This window comes from Melitaea cinxia, chromosome 1 (genome assembly GCF_905220565.1).
Source record: "Melitaea cinxia chromosome 1, ilMelCinx1.1, whole genome shotgun sequence".
In the NCBI taxonomy this organism is placed as follows: Eukaryota; Metazoa; Arthropoda; class Insecta; order Lepidoptera; family Nymphalidae; genus Melitaea; species Melitaea cinxia.
The window spans coordinates 10,146,292-10,167,149 of NC_059394.1; the positions used below are offsets into that span (position 1 = coordinate 10,146,292).

The window sequence follows — 20,858 nt, forward strand, 5'->3', positions numbered from 1 at the left end:
TCTCAAATAAATTTAAATGGGACCAATTGCACACACCAACTTTCGATTAAAAAAAATTGTCGAAATCGGAAGGAATCAAGGACAAAAGTTCTGATGTAACATACATAAAAAAAAATACAGTCGAATTGAGAACCTCCTCCTTTTTTGGAAGTCGGTTAAAAAAAGGTTATAATGAGTCAACCTTAAAAGATATATGCTGTCGCGGACTTTTTTGTAGAACTTTTAAAGAAGATCAATTCTGCCATACATGATTTTTCCGAAACTGTTTTCACAGCGCACACAGCGGAAGCTCTCAAAAGAAAAAAAGAACCCCCGATTTTGAAACACTCTTTATTAGTGCTCCGCCCCTTTTGATCTTAGCGTGATGATATATATCCTATAACCTTCTCCGATAAATGGGCTATCTAACAGAAAAAAGATTTTTTTAAATCAGACCACTATTATCTAAGATTAGCGCGTTCAAACAAACAAACAAACTGTTCAGCTTTATAATATAGCCTATAACCTTCCCCGATAAATGGGCTATCTAACAGAAAAAGATTTTTTTAAATCAGACCAGTAGTTTCTGAGATTAGCGCGTTCCAACAAACAAACAAACTGTTCAGCTATATAATATTAGTATAGATATGTTCCTAAGAGATTTTTCCTCTTTCTATGAGCCAAGAGGTGGTGTTTCATAAAATAGTATATAATTTTTCTAAATTAACAACTGAACACTGAAGAGTTAGCGCTTTAAAATAAAATTTTGTTGTTAGTAAAATAATTGTCAGCATATTAGACTTTCGTTAATGTTTACTTTATTACTTCTAGGCATCTTAGTGTGATCAATTATCACGTGAATGTTGTTTTAATACAATATGGCTATAATATAATTTAGCGTGACTGGCACTATAGACTACAGATTCAAATCTATTGTCGTTCTGTTTCCATAATTTAATCATACTGAATACCCCTAGGCTGTTCTTTAAAAGCCAGAGGCGCGGAGGGGGGGGGGCAGCCTTCGCCCGCTGAAACGGGTGTCTGCGTTTTGTTAGGCAAGGGTGAAGGGGCTGCACCTTCCAAAGCGCCGTAGAGGTCACGGAACGAAAATATGCCGATGAACGGTCTCATTTTGTGGCTAGGTCTATGGGATTTATTTTTTTCAAGAAGTACCAGTCTTGCAAAATTTCCGCTGTAGTCATGCTAGTGTCCGAATAGCCTCCGCCATTTTAATAATCTTGTTTTAGACGCCATTTTAATAATCGGTTTTTGAGGAAATATTGGATTTTTTGTTTGTAATTAATTAAGCTTAAAAAATTACTGGATCTACTTTTAAAAAACTCTTTCGTCGGTAGAATCCTATCTTATAATTAAGTGACATGCCTATATTTTTTGTTCGTAACTTTTCTAGTGACTTATGATGATCAGGATTTTTTAAATTAGGTTGGTAAGTACAGCTGAATTATCATTTGATAAAAATATATTTCCACTAGCTGCTGCCCGCGACGTCGTCTGCGTGAACGCTATACAGCACCAAAAATACCTACGATTATACCTTTTAAAATAACATTCATTTACCCGTTTCTTCTTTACATTTCATATCTACAGAAAAATCTCATAGATGGCGCTGCTTTAAAATTGTCTTGTCTACTTATATTCATTTAATCGGCTTAGTTACTTATATTGCGTGATTTTAATAGTGTGAAGCTAGCTTATATAGCATGGTTATTAACATAATAACAACAACATTCAAATATGCGTCGTTAGATTACACGTTGTTACAGAATGCGTTGAGGAAATAAAGGTTCACTGCTCATTCCCGGTAGGTCATAACATGATAATATGTAGCCTATATGTGACCATTCGTGCCAAATTTGAAGTAAATCCATGCGGTACTTTTTGAGTTTATCCCGGACATAAATACAGACAAACATTTTAAAAACTATATTTTTGGCTTCGGTATCGATTGTGGATCACACCCCAAGTATTCTTTTAAAAAAATATTCAATGTACAGTTTTGACTTTCCTACCATTTTAGATAATTCTGGTTCTTTTTACATTTCATTCGGTGCTGGGTTGTGCAATCATTATTTTTGTATATTAATTGAAAGGAACTATATGAAATATTGTATTTGATACATAATGGAGCCTTAATGGATTGATTAAAACTCAATAGAAATAAAGAATTAAGTACAATTAATTCCTTTTATTACAAGGTGACAAGTTGAAAAGGGAAGAGCGGCCCTGTATGACCAGATTTCAATTAGCGAATCTACTGCTTGTGGAGGTAAAAAACTACTAAATTCTACCAAAAGAGAACAAGAAAATACTAAAAATCTATTACAAGTTTTCGCTGTTGTGTTACAACGAAAAAGTATAATATTGTTCTCTTGATTATAATGATAAAACAATAAGGTGAACAAAGAAAACACTGTAAATTAGATAAATCAATGTTTATTACTTAAAATTAAAATGTACAGAAATATAGGTATTTTTAAATTAGGTTCATTATGTTGGGTAACTTTGTCATAAAGCTGTTTTGAGTCCATTAATTTGATTTGAAAACCCTATTTGTTATTTGAAGAAGTTATAAGCAAAATAGTTCGTCTAATTGTTAATCGATGCAAAAGTTCGTCTATCGGTGATTATTCCGTCTTTGTACAATTATGTTGCATAATTTAAATTCGTAAAAGTAATTCTGTGTCATTTGTCAAGTGAGACAGTATAAATTCTGAAATTCGTGTGTGAAGAGCTTCGAAAGCGAATAGTTTGTGGGATCGATGCTGGCAAATCATGTTACCAAATATCTAAAGACTTGATACTTCCCAGGTCTACAGTCCAGTCATCAGCACTATAAAAAAATAGAACGATTTCTTGTTTGAAGAAAACTGGTCGACCACGCATAACAAGCAGTGGCGTAGCGTAGTGGGGGCGGGGGGGGCGGTCCGCCCCGGGCGGCACTTTTTAGGGGGCGGCAAAATTGAACAACACTTAAATAATAAAAACAATTAGTAAATACTAGCGGCCCGGTACGTGCTTCGCTACGTATAAAGTGAAATAATAATAAAAAAATTACATCAAATTCATTTATTAATACAAAAAAAAAAAAATATTAATTGCTAGCTATTTTAAAACTTAATCAAAAACATTTGGATAAACAGTATTTTTTGTTTTTCCATTTTGAGAAGCAATAGTTGAAGGCTTTTTCGTAGTCCACAAATGCCATACACAGCGGCTGATTATATTCTTCTGTCTTTTGTATAATCTACCGAACAGTATGGATGTGGTCTACAGTGCTGTAGTCATTTCGAAACCTCGCTGCTCCGTTAGTTGGAATTCGTCGAGTCTTCTGGCGAGACGATTCGTAACAAAACTCGAAAACAGCTTATAGATATGGCTCAGAAGTGAGATCGATGTGTAATTCTTTGACAGAGACTTGTCGCCTCTCTTAAAGAACAGCACCAAACACACTACTGGACCACCTCCGGCGTGGTACCTCGGTGGGTGCCGGCGTGAAAGAGTCTCGCCAAGACTTTTAGGGCAGGTCGCCCTGCGGGTTTAAGTAGCTCAGTCGTAACTACGTCATCCCTATTCTGCTCAATCAGAGTAGCAATCTCTCTCGTATTTGAGCAGTGGAGGTCTCGGCGTACAAGTTTTCGTATCTTCTTGGAAAGAGCCCTCTGTTCTGGCGAAGCTGCTTGAGCAGTGAGCAGCTCGCGCCTCCGCCACATTAGATCTAAGGCTTCGGAAGAGAGTTGGACTGCTTTGTTGACTTCGTCGGCGGAAAGTGCCTACGACCTAGTGTACACACCGTCTTCACCACGTTGTTGGTCATCTCTTCCACGTTGTCAGTAGTTTCCAGCGAATCGAATCGGTTTTGGAGTTCCCATTGAAACTGCTCGGAGCCACATAGTAATTGGGGCAGCGTACGTCGGAGAGTAGATTTCACTAAGCGGGCCCGCTCTTTTTGGAGGTATATATTTAAAGTGCTCCGCAATAGCCGGTGGTTACTGCCAGTGTTAAACCAATTAACCAAGGAGACATCTCTGAATATATGCCTTTTATCCGCTATGATGAATCTATCTCGTTCCTCGTCATAGTGTTGGGGCATTGCCATGTACACCGCCTTTGGGGCTTCTTCTCAAAAAATTGAATTCATCAAGAAGAGCCCCTCTGACTCGTAGTAGTTGACGAGCATCTGCCTCCTGCGATTCCTGCGCCCCTACCCGTGTGGTCCGATCCTCGATTCGTCGCGGTCTTGTATTCCCACTTTAGCGTTGAAGTCTCTTATAACAACGTTGTAGAAGGCCGAAGTAGTCCCATGCATGGCCCTAGTAATATCGTCATACAAGGCTTCGACTTCATTGTCAGATCGTGCTGAGGTCGGCGCATAGAGCTGTATCACTTCTAGGGAGTACCTGTCAGTGAGTTTAAGTACAAGGTACGCTACCCGGGTCGACACATTGCTGACTTCCACAACGTTGTTAGTCACTAACAACGTTGTGGAAGTAGTTTTGAGTGGCAGCCTCCCGTATCTCGGTGATCCTCAGCACCCTCCGCCCCACCGTTAGCGCGGCGCTGCTGTAGCCGGGAATAGTGAGGCTGCCGAGAACTGAGGGCCTAAAATTCTACCGCGAACTCATAGGGGTTTTTGCCCATAGTCACTACGCTGGGCAGGCGGGTTGGTAACCGCAGGGCTAGCTTTGTCGCACCGAAGACGCTGCTGCTCGTCTTCGGTTGTGTATTTAAAAAGCTAGCTGTAGGATGGCTATATCGCCATCGCTCGGCTTCACTAGTTACACGGTGGTATTGGAACTTTGCTATTTCATATTATTAACTAGCTGACCCGGCAAACGTTGTTTTGCCAATAAACTATCTACTATAATATAAGTGTGCGGGGATTTACATATAAACGAAAGCGTTGTAGACAATGAAGGTATGCTTTATTTAGTGCACAGAAAAATTAAAATAATACGTATAACAGTCACTACTACGATCGATACACAAATAAAACCAAAAAAAAAAAATGGCCGAAAACAGTATAGTGAGTAAGACTGGAGACCGGCTTTATTCTCATCCCTACTCCGTGATGTTTGCTGGATGAGAGGTGACATCGTAATGTAGACATCTAGCGGGGATAAATGATCGATTGATAGTTATCGACCAGCGAAGGCAGGAGATCAAATTGAATTGAGAAAAAAATCACAATTAAAGGAAATTATTAAAAACAATAAAAATTGCGATGGAAAAATAGGGCTTGATCGTAGAAAGGTTGAAAATTAAGAGTAATATAATTTTTTTTATTCTAAGTCATGACAAAATAAAAATAAAAATCTTGCCAAAAAAATTAAAGTTTATAATTAACAAATAAAATATAGGGGTTCATCGTAGAAGGTTGAAAATTTAGGGTTGTATGTATTTTTTAATGTTGTATTATAAAAAAATAAAAAATAAATAATTTATCTAAAAATAAAATAAATAAATAAATAGGGATGGACTATAGGGGGATGAAAAAAGATGTTGTTCGATTCTCAGACCTACCCAATATGCACACAAAATTTCATGAGAATCGGTCTAGCCGTTTCGAAGGAGTTTAACTACAAACACCGCGACACGAGAATTTTATATATTAGATTAATTTATTTATTTTACATGAAATAGTATGTCTAAATAATGATCACTAATCTAATAAAATCTAATAAGTACTATTAATTATTTTGTATTGTTATTTAATTGATTGAAATTTTGATTTGGGCAAATTTACAACTCACAACTTAAGAACTAAATGTTTACAGATATTTTTGGTATAAATCATGTCCGCGTGGAATTGTGCCAAGAATGCTGGCAGCATTTCCCCGTCGAATAGCTATGCCAATATGTATAATGTTTAATAAACTATTGTTATTTTTTTATTTGGGCAAATTGAGATAAGGATTGATGAATTTTGTATGGAATTAAATAAAGCTTTATCATTATTATTATTATTGAAACTGTTCTATCCCTTAGTCGCCTCTTACGACACCCGCGGGATGAAAGGGGGTGGCTAAATTCTATATGTCGTAGTCACTCAGTTCAGTAAGTTTTAGTATACTTTAAATTGAAATACCTAAATAAGGGGGCGGCAAAATTTTCTTCCGCCCCGGGCGGCCGACAACTACGCTACGCCACTGATAACAAGTGCAGCAGAAAACAGAATCCTGAAGAAATTTATCAAAAATAAGCGTCGTGCTCGAGCTGGAGAACTCACGGTGAAATGGAAGGACATGATTCACAAAGACGTCTCAGTTGATACTTGCAAGAGTCCTAAAAATAATGGGTTACGGATTTTACACCGCTAAGGAAAAACCACTGTTGAAAGAAAAAGAGGTTGAAGTTTGCTCGTGATCATTTAAATTGGACTTCCGATCAGTGGCGTAGTATCATTTGATGTGACGAGTTCAAATTTGAAGTGACAGTCGGCGATGGAAAGAAAAAAGTGATTCGGAACAAAAATGAGGCATTTCATACTGATTGTCTGAAACGCAAAGTGAAGTTTCCGGCGTCTCTTATGATATGGGGTTGCATGTCTGCACAAGGCGTTGGTGGTATGCAGTTTGTGGATGGTTCTATCAATTCTGCAAGGTATCAAAACCTTTTGGAAGAGAATTTACTGCCTTCTATTCCGTCACTCAAGCATCAAGATAATGAGAAGAGAAGCAAGGACAACAGACGTGCCTACCGGCGAAAAGCATCCCTACAATCGAATGGCCATCTAACAGCCCGGACTTGTCGCTGATCGAAACCCTATGGTGGAAAATGAAAAAAGTTCTCCCTAAAAATCCATCAAGATCGAAGAGCGACTTAAAGGTTAAACTCTTGGTTGTCTGGGAGTCAATTACGCCTGAGGAGTGTGCAGCGTTGGTTGCAACCATTCCTCTTAGCATTAAAGCTGTCATTGAGAGCAAAGGCGACACCACTATGTGGTAGACGAACTATTTTACGTGAGTGACAAGGGTAGACGAATACTTTTGCGTTGTTTTTTAGAATATTTTTTAAAAAGTTTATGTTAAAATAAACTTTGAAATGTTCCTCTAATTGTGGTTTACTTTTTAATAAACGTTCTTAATTATTTTACTAATCTATAATATAAAAATGAGTCGCTGAATGTTGCTAAGCGCAAAACTCGAGAACGGTTGGACCGATTTCGCTAATTCTTTTTTTAAAATATTCCTTGAAGTACGAGGATGGTTCTTACGGAGAGAAAAATTCTAAAAAAAAATTAATAAAATTAAAGAATCGACTGTTAGGCGATACGAAGTTTGCCGGGTCAGCTAGTATTTAATAATTACTTTCTATATTACACGCTTTGCAATACTTTCCATACTAGACGAACTATTTTGCATCGGGGCTCATATAAACATTATAGATAATACCACAAGACATAGAAAAAAATAGGGTATGCTATATTCTAAAAAAATCAGAATCTTACTTTCACTACAAATCCAGTTAGAACTCTCGAACTATTATTATTACTGGTAATGATACTTTTGTGCTCATACAGTTTAAGACTTTAAATTATTAAAAAAAAAATACGTGTTTAAAACTTTATAAAATTATTAATTAATAAAAGATTTCATTATTTTAATTACTATTTATTTATGAAGTTCATCAGTTGAAATGCCATATTTTTTCTTTAATGTATCTAGTTCTTCTTGCTTCTTCTCAACATCCATTCCCTTAAATGCTTTATTTGATCTATAATATAATACAACTAAATATCTATTGCAGACGTTGAATCCTGATAAGTGATCACATGCATTTTTAGCATCAAATATGTCTTCATATACAACAAATGCAGTTCCTCTTGTTTCTGGTGTGTTACCTCTGCAGAGTAAAATATTCAATTATTTTATCACAAACAACAAATACTAATTATCAATTTTTGGAACGAAGTTCCTTACGGCAGGCTTGACATTTGGCTGGCCGACCGAATAGAAAAAAATGTGATACTAAAACCGTAAGAAAAACATATAACGAAGTGACGTAATATCAGCCACACTACTGTATAATATGACGTTTGTAAATATAAAATATTACTAGTAAACTTTTTTTTAAATTATTTATGTAATTCTATACTGTCGACAAAAATAAATAAAGACATGTTTTTTTATTTTACTTAATAGTTTGAATTATTATTATTATTATTTTGTTTGTTTTATTTTATTTTACGGTATTTGTTATTTTCTAAAATACTAAATTTCCTAAATACTTTATCACTAGGTCGGCAAACAAGCGTACGGCTCACCCGATGGTAAGCAATTACCGTATTCCTGCTGTGCCCTACCTCAGTTAAAACTTTTATGTACTTAATTAAAAACCAATCAACAAAATTTAAAAAAAAAAAATCAAGAACACGAAAATATATTATAAAATTCAACATTTTTTTTCAAATTGTGTTGCTTCTATACTATCCGAAGGAACTTCGTTCCTGCTTGGTGTCCCATGACACCACATAATTTTTCTGCGATATACCACACACACACAGTTGACATTGTTAAATACTGTTCTTATGTTGAACCCCGATAAAGGATTTTTATTCTACTGGGGCTGTTAAATGTGAGGAAATTATTATATTGTTTATATAAATTATTATATTGTTTATATTCAGTACACTTTAAATATAATATGAGCCTAAATTTATCCATAATATGCTACTCTAGATTAGAATAAGGAAATTCATTTACTTCCTTACATTCACTTTAGAAATGTTTCTTTTCATATACGTATTTGTTATTATAAATTGTAGTATTTTGAATATACTTACACTCTTATTTGCCGTATGGCTCCGTATTTTCCAAAAATGTCATACATTTCCTCTGCAGAAATTTTATACGGCAAATTTCTTATATACAATATCCTATTAACCTCCGGTGGAAGTCTTACCTGAAAGTGAAAAAATTGTATAATACATCTGTTTTTTTTTTAAATAAGGAATACACTAAATATTAAAACTGAAGAAATATATTTACGTTTGCCCGTCTTTGGAGAGCTAATGCCATGTTGCTTTAAAATAATAGTATTTTTCGTACGTATGTCTTAATGTTTCGTTGTCCTGTTTCTGTGTCGATTTCAGTATCTTATGAATATTAGATGTAAAAATTAATAATTTTAATAACACTAAATTTACCACTAACTTTTTAAGGTAAATAAAACGTGCGGATGATAACAATTAACAAGTTGACAAGCTGAAGCTATGCAACAAACCATAGATTATATTTATACACTTAAATGGCAACAAACTATGCATCTGTGCTTGATCCATAGAGTAGAATACTTGATATGTGCTATGTTCCCTACTGTTACAATGTACTCTGTGGTCTAAGACAAAGAAACCTATCTGTGGTGACCTACCCACCCCAGCTTGCAAAATAATGATATTTGTAATAAAAAAATACTAATCGACAGATTTTCAATTGCTCAATTCAACTACGTTGTCCTTTTAAATTGCTCACCTTAAATTATTTAATTAAAAATCAATAAAGTTGTTGATAAATATTCATTTATCAATATTTTCAAACTCCTATATCTTTTGATGTATACAATATTTTGAATTGCTCAAAGTGTTAAAAAACTGCTCAAGTAGCTGGTAGGGCACAGCAGGAATTTCCTGCTGGTGGCGTAGGTTCTGTGGTGCTATGCATTATGCAACAAAGCTAGTCAAAAACTAGAATCTACACGATAATTTCATGAACAAAACGATAAACGACTTATCTACATCTTATCTATGATTTCTTAAGTTACAGATTTATAATAAGACCACAGATAATTGAAAATATGACCGAAACAACCACGGCTTGGCATATATATATATATATATATATATATATATATATATATATATATATATATATATATATATATGTGTGTGTGTATATATATAATCTGAATCTCGGAAACGGCTCTCTCGGCTCGGAAATTTAGCATGCAGGTAATTTCGGAGTAGATAAATAAATCTAGCTAGGATTTATTTTTAGGAAATGTCGTTTTATCCCAGTTTTTAGACAATGAAAAAATATCGTTAGATACGAAGGTAAATTTCGCAACTGTCAGTAAAGTTGTAATAGCTCAGGTGGGAAATCGCCCGGTCGCGACCGAAAAGACCATAGGTCAAATTCTCGGTCGATAATCATTTTTTCTTTTTTTTATAATTGCACTCGTTATTTTTTATTTAATAATGTATGTAAAATTGAAAAATATTATTCAAATTTTAACAACATTTTTTATAATTATTTTTTTTTTGAATTTTTATATTTATTTATATTTCTTATCATTGTCGGTAAAAAAATATTATTCATATTTTATAAATAATAATTTCCAAGAAACACGACTTACTAAAAATACCCAGCTAAGCTCGGTCACCCAGGTACTGCTTTTCTTTATACACACTAAAACATTTAAGATTATATTATATTTATTTAGTTTGTCTAGGTTAAAATGGTAATTTAACTTATTTTTTTAAATTTAAACGGACGACGCGTTCGCGCAACGGTCACAGCACTGGTTTGTGGCTGTTGCGCTGGCGGTTGCGGGTTCAATCCCCGCACATGACGAACATGAACATTGTATTGATCATAGAGGTGTTTGCCGTGGTCTGGATGTTTGTGCCGTCCTTGTGGGTCTCCCCACCGTGCCTCGGAGAACACGTTAAGCTGTATTTCTTTAGAAAAATAATGAATATAGGTAACTATTATAATATTCGTAGCTATTTTGTATTTTTAATAAGCCTTGCTTTAGTATTAAGAAAAAAAAAAAATGAAACCAAATTGCACCAGTCCGATGCCAGTAAATCGATTGTGTGGTTTCGTCCGTGTTGAACGTTAGAAATGAGTAAAACCCCAATATTTATTTAGTTTATTTACTTATAAGTTTTTAAAGTTTTAAAATATGTAACAAAATCGACACTCACTTCATAAAAGACAAATCAAAAGACCTATCGGCTCTTTTTTTTATGTAAAATAGTATCTCTTCCTGGTCACATTGTTTTTTTCGTTTTTAATTTTTTTGTCAACGTTAAACGTTAATTTTTTAAATCTTATAATCCAGACTGCCCTTTTATCAAATCTAAATTATGATAATAACGTAATATTTTTTTTTACATTAACAAATAAAATATGGATGACGAAATGGAAGCATTATCAGAAACAGGTACAAATTGTAACATGGCTGCAAATTCGGATACTATATCAGACAATAATCAAGCTAAATTAGATACACTAGAGAAAAAGGCGGTGCATTTAAGGTTACACCATTTTAAAATCATTTTTTATTTGATAGCGTAATCAACAATTAAATACATAAATATTATAGACTAGTCCTCGAAAAGGATTTTAAAGCAGCTGACGTCAAGTGGAGTTTATTTGTAGCTGCTGCCTTTAGTTTCCGCTATGAGAGTTGCCTAAGACCATTTCCACCAGTTTTCATTAAAAATGGAATCAAAGACATGGACGAACTGGTATTTGTTTTAAACCACATAGGTACATTTAAGGTTTATACAAATACAAAATATATCAAATTATAATTAATCATTTCAGCTAAGCGTTATTTCGGAAGTGCCAGCTCTAGATTTGGTTTTACAACAGTTGGATAATCTTGATAACCTGACCAATATAAGTGATATTCTCGATTTATTATTCTACGTACTTGTGAGGTTAAAAGAGCCTAGTTTAAGAACTGTTCCACCAGAAGCAGTACGTTTGTAAAATCTTCATAATATACATAGCCTATATAATTTAATTTCAAGTAAATTTATAAAGATACTTATGGACTATATTAAACGTTTATTCATATCAAGAGATGTAATATTCGTTTAAATAACAATATAAAAAACTACAGTCTATTCGCTAATTCGCCTAGAAATTGTGACCCCTAGACAAATTAAATCGTAATAAATTAGAACGCTGTGTTCATGTAGACTATAAGTAAGTAATATAAGTATTTATAGTTGAAGTAAGCCCGGGCGAGGGTTTCAGACGACGTGTCATCATGATAATAACTTAACGTATAAAATACATTAAAATATTGTGTATGCACTGGTCGAAATATTCTTTTTGAAAAAATTTTTTTTTTATTGGTCTTTATTGAAGAGTTGTCTGAAATTTCAGAGCATGTTTGACTTTTTCAGCGTTTTACAGTTTTTTAAAGAATTTTCTTTTTTAAATCTTATGCAGCGTTATGAAGACTTCTTGAGATTTTTTAAAAAAATTATTATCACCAGAGTTACAAAAGTTATTTACCTACTTACTAAACGATAAGTATTGAATAGCTTGGATATTATCATCATAAGCTCACGGACGCCCACTGCTGGGCATAAGCTAATACCTATAAGCTAGCGCTTTCCACGATGATCGGTTCTGCACAGCACGCATCCAGGAGCTTCCTGCGACCCTGACCTCGGTCCACCTCGTTGGGGGCCTGCCAACGCTGCGGCGCCCGGTACGCCGTGTGGCAACCGGCGTAGAATAGTGCCACCCCATCTCATTCCGTGGGTATCGTAAGAAGCGATAGAGGAAAAACCACTAGAAGGTGGGTAGCAGCACCTTCTAAATTCATGGTCACAACTGCGATCGCCAACCCGCCTGGCAAGCGTGGTGATTAAGCCAAATCCCCCTAATGACAGACACGACTAAACATTGTCCCCCAGTCCCCGGCGGCCCCGCTAGTCCTGGCTACGGTGGCGGCCACGGTAACAGCGGGGCAGGGGGCCATAATCTCCGGCAGAAGCCAGGCCACCACACCCAACGACGACAGTTGGCCCTGGCAATTGAGCTGGAGGAAGCTCTCAGCAGATACTAATCTAAACTGGGATATTATAGAGCTATCTGAAGTCCGAAGAGAGGGAGAGGACTCGATAACCCTCAATTCCGGCAACCTGCTGTACTACCGGGAGGGCGACCAACAGTCCCAAGGTGGTGTCGGGTTCCTCATCCACAAGTCTTTTGTCAACAGCATCGACGTCGTCAGGAGCGTGTCCAGCAGGGTGGCGTACCTTATACTCAGAATATCCAAGAGGTATTCGCTGAAGGTCATACAGGCTTACGCACCGACCTCGACACATCCAGATGACGAAGTGGAAGCTTTGTATGAGGAAATCTCTACAGCCATACATAGCTCTAAATGCCATTACACTGTTGTGATGGGAGACTTTAACGCGAAGCTGGGCAGACGATGTGGTGATGAGCTGAGAGTGGGGCAATTTGGATACGGGCAACGTAGCTCCCGGGGCCAGCTGCTGGCTGACTTCATGGAGAAGGAGGGACTCTTTATGATGAACTCCTTCTTCAGGAAGCCGGAACGGCGCAAATGGACCTGGTTGAGTCCCGACGGTACCGTCAGGAACGAGATAGATTTTATCATGTTGACAAACAAGCACATATTTAATTATGTCTCAGTGATCAATGCTGTGAAAACAGGAAGCAATCACCGACTTGTCCGAGGCACATTGAATGTCGATGTCAAGCTTGAGAGGGGTCGGCTGATAGGGTCTGCGCTCCGACCTGTACCTGCTCAGATTCAAAACCCCGATAGCTTTGAACTCGAACTCCAAAATCGCTCCGAAAGCCTGGCCGATTGCGTAGATGTGGACGAGCTCAACGACGGGCTGGTGGAAACTATGTATGCCTGTAATCCTCGGTGGATGCTACCCGTTACTGGCAGTTGAATAGACAGATCTTCAAGTCCTTGACAAATGACCTTCGTCGTTTTAATACTGAACGTATTGAAGAAGCCATAGAGCGGAACAAAGGCTCGAAAGTGTTCGCACCAGATCTATCTATTGGACAAAGTCAATTGGCGCAGCTGAGAGCTGACGATGGCAGCGTCATCTCGTCAAAGCCTGAAATCCTGGGGGACATCGAGAGCTTCTACGGGCCGTTATACATCACACAGAAACCCGCCAACATCAAGGCAAACGAACCCAGAGCAAAACTAAGAAGACACGAAACCTAAGAAATCCCAGATGTCAGCCAGTACGAGATTAGTAGTGCTCTCAAACAACTTAAGAACAACAAGGCGCCGGGTGATGACGGAATCACAACTGTGCTTATGAGAGCGGGTGGTAAGCCAGTACTCAAGGTCCTCCAAAGGCTTTTCAATTCTGTTATCCTCGAGGGCAAAACGCCAGCGGTATGGAATAGAAGCGAGGTGGGGCTGTTCTTCAAAAAGGGTGATAATGCCCTGCTGAAAAACTATAGGCCCTTCTCGCTTCTAAGCCATGTCTACAAGCTGTTTTCGAGAGTCATTACGAACCGTCTCGCACGCAGGTTTGACGACTTCCAGCCTCCTGAACAAGCCGGGTTCCGTAAAGGCTTTAGCACCATAGACCACATATATACGCTGCGGCAAGTTATACAGAAGACCGAGGAATATAACTTGCCATTATGCTTAGCGTTTGTGGACTATGAAAAGGCCTTTGATTCGATCGAGACATGGGCTGTACTGCAGGCTCTCCAGAGGTGCCAAGTGAACGGCAGGTACGTCGAGGTGCTAAGGTACTTACACTCTAACGCCACAATGTCGGTCCGATTACAGGACCAGAGCTCGAAGCCAATACTACTTCAGCGAGGCGTGAGGCAAGGGGATGTTATATCCCGAAGCTGTTTACCACCGCGTTCGAGGAAGCTTTCAAGCTTCTGGACAGGAAAAGATTCGGCATCAAAATCACTGGCGAGTACCTTACCCACCTCCGGTTTGCCGATGACGTAGTCCTTATGGCTGAGACCTTGGAAGATCTGACACAATGCTTGAGCACCTCAACAGTACTTCCCAAAGAGTGGGTCTTAAACTGAACATGGACACGATAAAAATTATGTCGAACGTCCATGTCGCACCCGCTCCAGTTCGCATTGGGAACACTGTTCTCGAAGTTGTTGACCATTATGTATACCTCGGACAGTCAATACAGCTAGGTAAGTCCAACTTCGAGAACGAGATCTCTCGTCGAATCCAACTCGGATGGGTAGCGTTCGGGAAAATACGGAGAATCTTCGCGTCCAATATCCCCAGTGTCTGAAGACGAAAGTCTTCACCCAGTGTGTGTTGCGAGTGATGACATATGGATCCGAGACGTGGTCGCTAAATATGGGCCTCATAAGAAGGCTTAAAGTCACTCAGCGGGCGATGGAGAGGGCAATGCTCGGTATTTCCCTACGTGACAAAGTCAGAAATGAGGAGATCCGTAGGAAAACCAAGGTAACCGACATTGCTCGAAGGATCGCACAGCTGAAGTGGCAATGGGCAGGAAACATAGCTCGACGAACCGATGACCGATGGGGCGGAAGGGTTCTCGAGTGGTGACCGCGTACCGGGCGCCGCAGCGTTGGATATTATCGTTGCAAATAAATTACTTTGTTTCGTGTTGATTCTGGGATACTGCTTCGGGTTGACCCTTGATAGCTATAATGCCACTATTCAGCTTTATACACTTTAATAGGAAATTGTTCGGATTTTTCATACAATATGAGTTACTTTCTAGAAGTACAGAGTAGGCCGAGATGCACATAAAAGTATACAAGTAAACAAAGAGCGGTCTTTTTAATTTCGTATAGGTATCGTAATAATATATACTTTTGTTATACAAACATTTACTTACATTATACAAAATGCTTTTTACGACTCAACAGCATGAAGCAATATTAATTAATGTACATTCATTGTTACCTGCGCCAAAGCCACAATACATCTTTCAAGTTGTGAGTTCAAATAATTCGAATGGCGAGTTGAGATGGAAGGAGTTATCGAAAGATCACAAAGTGTTTTATGCTTATCACGGAAATCGCTTAGAAAATTTTTTCTCAATAATAAACTTTGGCCTTCAACAACATATTAATAAGGTTTGTTTTAACGAAAATTTTATTTTATATATGAACAAACTAAATATAAAATTGAAATTTTAACGTTTATTTCTTATAGACGACATTAATGGGAAGTGGTGTTTATTTATCGTCGGAATTGAGTTTGTGTCTGCCGTATAGTCACGGAGGTTTCGGCTGGGGGGCAAGTTGTATCGGCGGTCATCTGTCATGTATAGCAATGTGTGAAGTTATCGATGCACCTGAAGGAATCAATTATCAGAAACCTGTAACAAGCGAAGGTTATATTATTTGCGTTATGTACATATAAACAAAGTCAATTTTTAAAATGTACTAGGACTAGGATTATTTTTTTCACGCAGGAAGTGATCTATTACACCCTCTGAACCTATTTGAATTAATGCAGTTAAGAGTTGAACAATCTGTATATCTGTTTAAAATATTCTAGATTTATCCGATTTCGTTTCCAGATTGAAGTTTGTAATAGGTACAATCTATAGGTAGGTACTTACTGTCTATTTTTGATTAGGTGATACCGCATATGAAGGTGACAAAAATAAAACTAGTGTCGATCAAAATCCGGGTACTCGGCTTGTGCATTATGTTGTTACAAACTGTGACTTAATAAAAGTGCGATACTTATTGGTATACGCGAAACAACCAACCTCGATGAGATTTTCTACAACGAGTTCTAGTAGAGATGGTAAGACATTGGGTTGTAATGTTTATACTAACATAATTATATACCTTGGAAATGTATTTTAAAATGATTTTTTTTTACAGTGGGTCTACGACAGTGGTTCAATCGGCATAAGTTGTTTTCTATTCTTCTTGGATATGGGCTAATGCTAGCGACTATTGGTTTTGCAAACAATCAACCCATGCAATATTATTACAAAATTTTGTTGAAAAAATTAGACTTGGCTATCAGTAACGCTAAAATGTGATGTTTTGGAAATTTAAATGTGACCGTAATGTAAAAATAAATGTCTTAAAAAGGTTTTGCGTTCTTTCGTTTGCGCTAATTAAAATAACCGTGGTAATTATGACGTTTAAAAATGTTTTTTTTTTTAATTTCTTTTTCGTCTTAAATAATTTAAGAAATCATGTGATCCCAACAAAGTTAACCTTTGTGTAAGAAAACAGCGTACTCTTTCTCAGAATGTCCTAACAACAAATCAATTTCTGTGGTGGTGGTGTTACTGTAGGTATAAATTTCTGGCGTATTTAAAAAACCGGAGCTATCTACAGAATAATTAACTTACATACGTATTAACAGTTTATTTACACTTCTCTGTATCGAAGCAACTGCTCAAAATGGAGTCCGCTGCGTTCAATACACAAACTTACACGTAAAATACAATTCTTTTAATTTTCTTAATGTGTCTTTATCACTTTTCACTTTACAAAAGCGTCCACTATCGCAATGCGTAAATCATCACAGCATTCATATTGACGTGTATAACTTTTTATTTTCGACCACAAGAAAAAATCTAGGGGCGTTAAGTCCGGACTTCCAGGTGGCCAAGACACAGGCCCTCCTCGACCTATCAATAAACTCATTGTCCAGGTACGCACGCACTACACTCGCGTAATGAGCGGGACAGCCGTCGGCGTCGTCTTGGTAGTACATACCTCTCGAGTAAGCTAACGGCACATCGTCTACTAACTCAGATATTACTCTCCTTAACATCTCTAAGTACGAGTTGCCGGTTAGATGACCTTCAATAAAAATAGGCCCTATTAATTGGTCGTTAATAATACCGGCCTACACGTTCACACTGAAACGAACCTGGTGATGGTTTTCTCGTATCAAGTGGGGGTTAATTAGAGCCCAGTAATGCTCATTGTGCACATTGTATAGTCCCACTCGAGTAAACAGTGACTCGTCCGTCCAGAGCATGTTGTCGTTAAGGCGATTCTTGCCGGTGCGTTGTTTATTACGTGAGCCTTAAGAAAATGATACGCGTGTAATCCTTGTGTACGTAATATCTTCCATACGAAGTTTTGGCTAACATCGAATTCTCTTGCTGCCATCTTTGTCCTCCGCCGGGGATCGCGCTCGAAGTACTTAAGAACATCTTCAAACTCCGGCGAATAATAATTTAAATGTCCTTGACCTTGTTTACGCATGTACCGCTATGGTATTACTGACCGACTGAAAGCCAGGGACGCGGGACGCCGACGATTACAGGTGAGCAATGCCGTCATTGGTCGACTCCGGCGCAACTCGGTAGCTTTGTTTTTATTGGCTAAAACGATTTTGTGACTCGATATTAAAACGTATAGTATTTCTATTTTTAGAATGAACCTACCGTGTAGCGCTACTACTGGTTCTCACTTTTTGTCTGTAAACGATATGAATATCGACTTTGATGGAAAAAAAAAAATTACTTAATTTATTAAATTAACGTTATATATAGCTTCTGTTATTGATAAATAATTCAAAATTTTCGTTTCCAAAACGCTTTCAAAATCACCCGGTATAAATATATATAGATTTTCATGAAATAATTCATTTCATAAAATGCATACTAAATGCAGAGAATTTCGGGGGCGATATATCGATTTAACTAAGATTCATTTTAGAAAATGTCGTTCACCCTCAGTGTTGCAAAAGTGTAAAATAAAAAATCGGTATATTTGGCTCCGAAAAATCGGTAGAAATCGGTAGATTTTTACTCGGAGTAAAACAAAAGTATTTTAAGTCAATAATGCGTTCATTTATTTAAATTTGTTTCGTTAAATTAAATCATTCTTTATTTGCATGAATATAGTTAATACATAAGGTGTTATTAGTTGCAATGTCTCTTATAATCTACCTAAAACAACAAATTTTTGTTCCATTTATAATTATAATTATTTTACATTACAGAAAAAGAAAGTACTGAAAAGTAATACGTTTTATCACTAAGAAACATTAATTATAGAAGTAGTCCATACAATGGAGACAAAAAGAAGTAATTTATTTATTTTATTTATTTATTTTCTTTACAAAACCAACAGCCTTATTTACTAAACATATCACTCCTCTCACTCACACACTCACTCTACAATCTTATAGTAACCTAATAATAGGTTTTCCTTAATTATCTGAGCATGTAATATTAACATTTGATATATGCGAGCAGAACTCTATTATATGACGTGTTAGTACAATTTGTTTTAACACACTGCGGATTTGACGGTCATATTCGACGTGGTGGGAAGAATTTCGGGTGGTCCCCGTGCATTGATTTTGTGTTACCGTTTTCTTTTAGTGTTACCGTATTAAGAATATTATTTTACCTTTTTTTTAGAAAATTATTTTACATTAGTTGAAAATTCAAAAATTCGGTAGATAGCACTGCTAAATCGGTATATCGGTAGACAAGGGCCAAAATCGGTAGATCTACCGATAAATCGGTAGCTTTTGCAACGCTGTTCACCCTGTTTTTAGGCAATGAAAAAATGGCTACAATATCGTTAGAATTCGAAGGTAATTTTCGCAATTGTCAACATAGTTTTCATAGCCCAGGTGGGAAATCGGCCGGTCGGGATCAATCGAGAAGACCACGGTTTAAATCCCTTGTCTCCAATCGATTATTTTTCCTTTTTTTTCAAATTGCACTCATAATTTTTTATTTAAATATGAATAAACAATTTATATTTTTAATTATTATGTCGGTGTAATGGAAAAATATTATTCATATTTTATCAATATGTAATTCGTATTTAAATATGATTTTCAAAAAACACGATTTAATAAAAATACCGAGCTAAGCTCGGTTACCCAGGTACTTAGTCACAAGCGGTGAATGCACACAAGTAAAGACGCAACCATTGCCAGTCGCTACAAAATATTGTTCAAAGAAAACGGATTATCCACAATTCACGGGATTCGCCACAAAATAAGTAATTAAAAATTCCTTGCACCTTTCAATCGTTCCGAATTTCTAGTTACGATAAAAATAATATAACATGGTTCCAATATTTACAAAATATTTTTATTATTTAAGAATTGTTAAATTTTGCCGCCCCCTAAAAAGTGTCGCCCGGGGCGGGCCGCCTTCGCCACCCCCACTACGCTACGCCACTGGACTAAGGGCAAAACACATGAGTTCACGCCATTTTTGGCGCGAACTTGTGGAGGCCTATATCCAGCAGTGGACTGCGATAGGCGAAAATGATGATGATGAAAAATAATATTTGTGTTTCTCTAGGCTAGGATTTAATAATGAGAGTCTATTTCTTTTATATTTAATTCGACTCATAAACTAGACCTGGATTAGTGTTCTAAGCCCGAAGAAGACCGTGCTCTATTGACAAAACAAAAACCTATTTTATACGTAAATAAAGACTATTTTTATAAAACAATATTACCCATGCGTAAACATTTAAAACATTAATTAGGTACTTTAAAAATTACTACAATACGCAGGAAAATCGTAAAAGCATTTAAAGAGTTTGTGGTACATACATAGGTATCCAGTTATCCACTATCTAGGTACCTACTTCCTTTCCAATCCACATAAATTATCATAATCTAATTACAAAAGGATGTCTGTTATTTTAGAACAATGTGGACTTTTACATTGCTTCCGTCATGGACTAACGCATTCATTGTCATATCTATTTTTATTGTAATGTCCAACTTCACACAATGGACAGTCATCAGTTCCAACTTTCGCATGCTTTGAATATTACCGCGTTGTTATGACATGCAATCATTCTGTCGAATTATTTTAAAAATTTAGTTTGATATTTCATTAGCCAAAACATTATGGAATTGTTTTATATTTGGTGTTTTTTATTACTTTCGTCTGTTGTTATTGGTCAAGATCCTGTTGTAAATTTGCCTCAAGGCCGTGTTGTCGGGGTGAGAGTTATTATTTCAATAAAAAATTCAATGGAATAATATAGCAAAAAAAAAAAAAAAAAAACAAAACTGATTGATTTTAATTTGATTTTAGATAAAATTATTTACTGAAAATTCACTTAAACCTATTGAAGTGTTTTATGGAATACCATACGCCGCACCACCAATAGGCAGAC

General features: G+C 36.6%; 2 protein-coding genes and 1 long non-coding RNA gene across 3 annotated transcripts; 1 reads left to right on the plus strand and 2 right to left on the minus strand.

The window, feature by feature from the left end:
* Positions 1 to 7,594: 7,594 nt before the first annotated feature.
* On the minus strand, positions 7,595 to 9,252 carry LOC123656580 (splicing factor 3B subunit 6). The gene is made up of 3 exons (XM_045592253.1): positions 8,988 to 9,252; positions 8,783 to 8,901; positions 7,595 to 7,842 (listed from the first exon to the last, which is right to left on the minus strand). Exons 1-3 carry the CDS (start codon positions 9,015 to 9,017, stop codon positions 7,611 to 7,613), a joined length of 381 nt encoding a protein of 126 aa, XP_045448209.1. The 5' UTR covers positions 9,018 to 9,252; the 3' UTR covers positions 7,595 to 7,610.
* A 1,877-nt stretch (positions 9,253 to 11,129) lies between these two features.
* LOC123656591 (protein mono-ADP-ribosyltransferase PARP16) lies at positions 11,130 to 16,825 on the plus strand. Its single transcript, XM_045592263.1, has 7 exons — positions 11,130 to 11,257; positions 11,326 to 11,470; positions 11,550 to 11,705; positions 15,636 to 15,845; positions 15,925 to 16,105; positions 16,354 to 16,527; positions 16,608 to 16,825. Exons 1-7 carry the CDS (start codon positions 11,130 to 11,132, stop codon positions 16,769 to 16,771), a joined length of 1,158 nt encoding a protein of 385 aa, XP_045448219.1. The 3' UTR covers positions 16,772 to 16,825.
* LOC123656599 lies at positions 15,423 to 20,410 on the minus strand. Its single transcript, XR_006743564.1, has 2 exons — positions 20,284 to 20,410; positions 15,423 to 16,090 (listed from the first exon to the last, which is right to left on the minus strand). It is a non-coding gene; the product is annotated as an uncharacterized LOC123656599 (long non-coding RNA).
* Between the last annotated feature and the right edge of the window lie 448 nt (positions 20,411 to 20,858).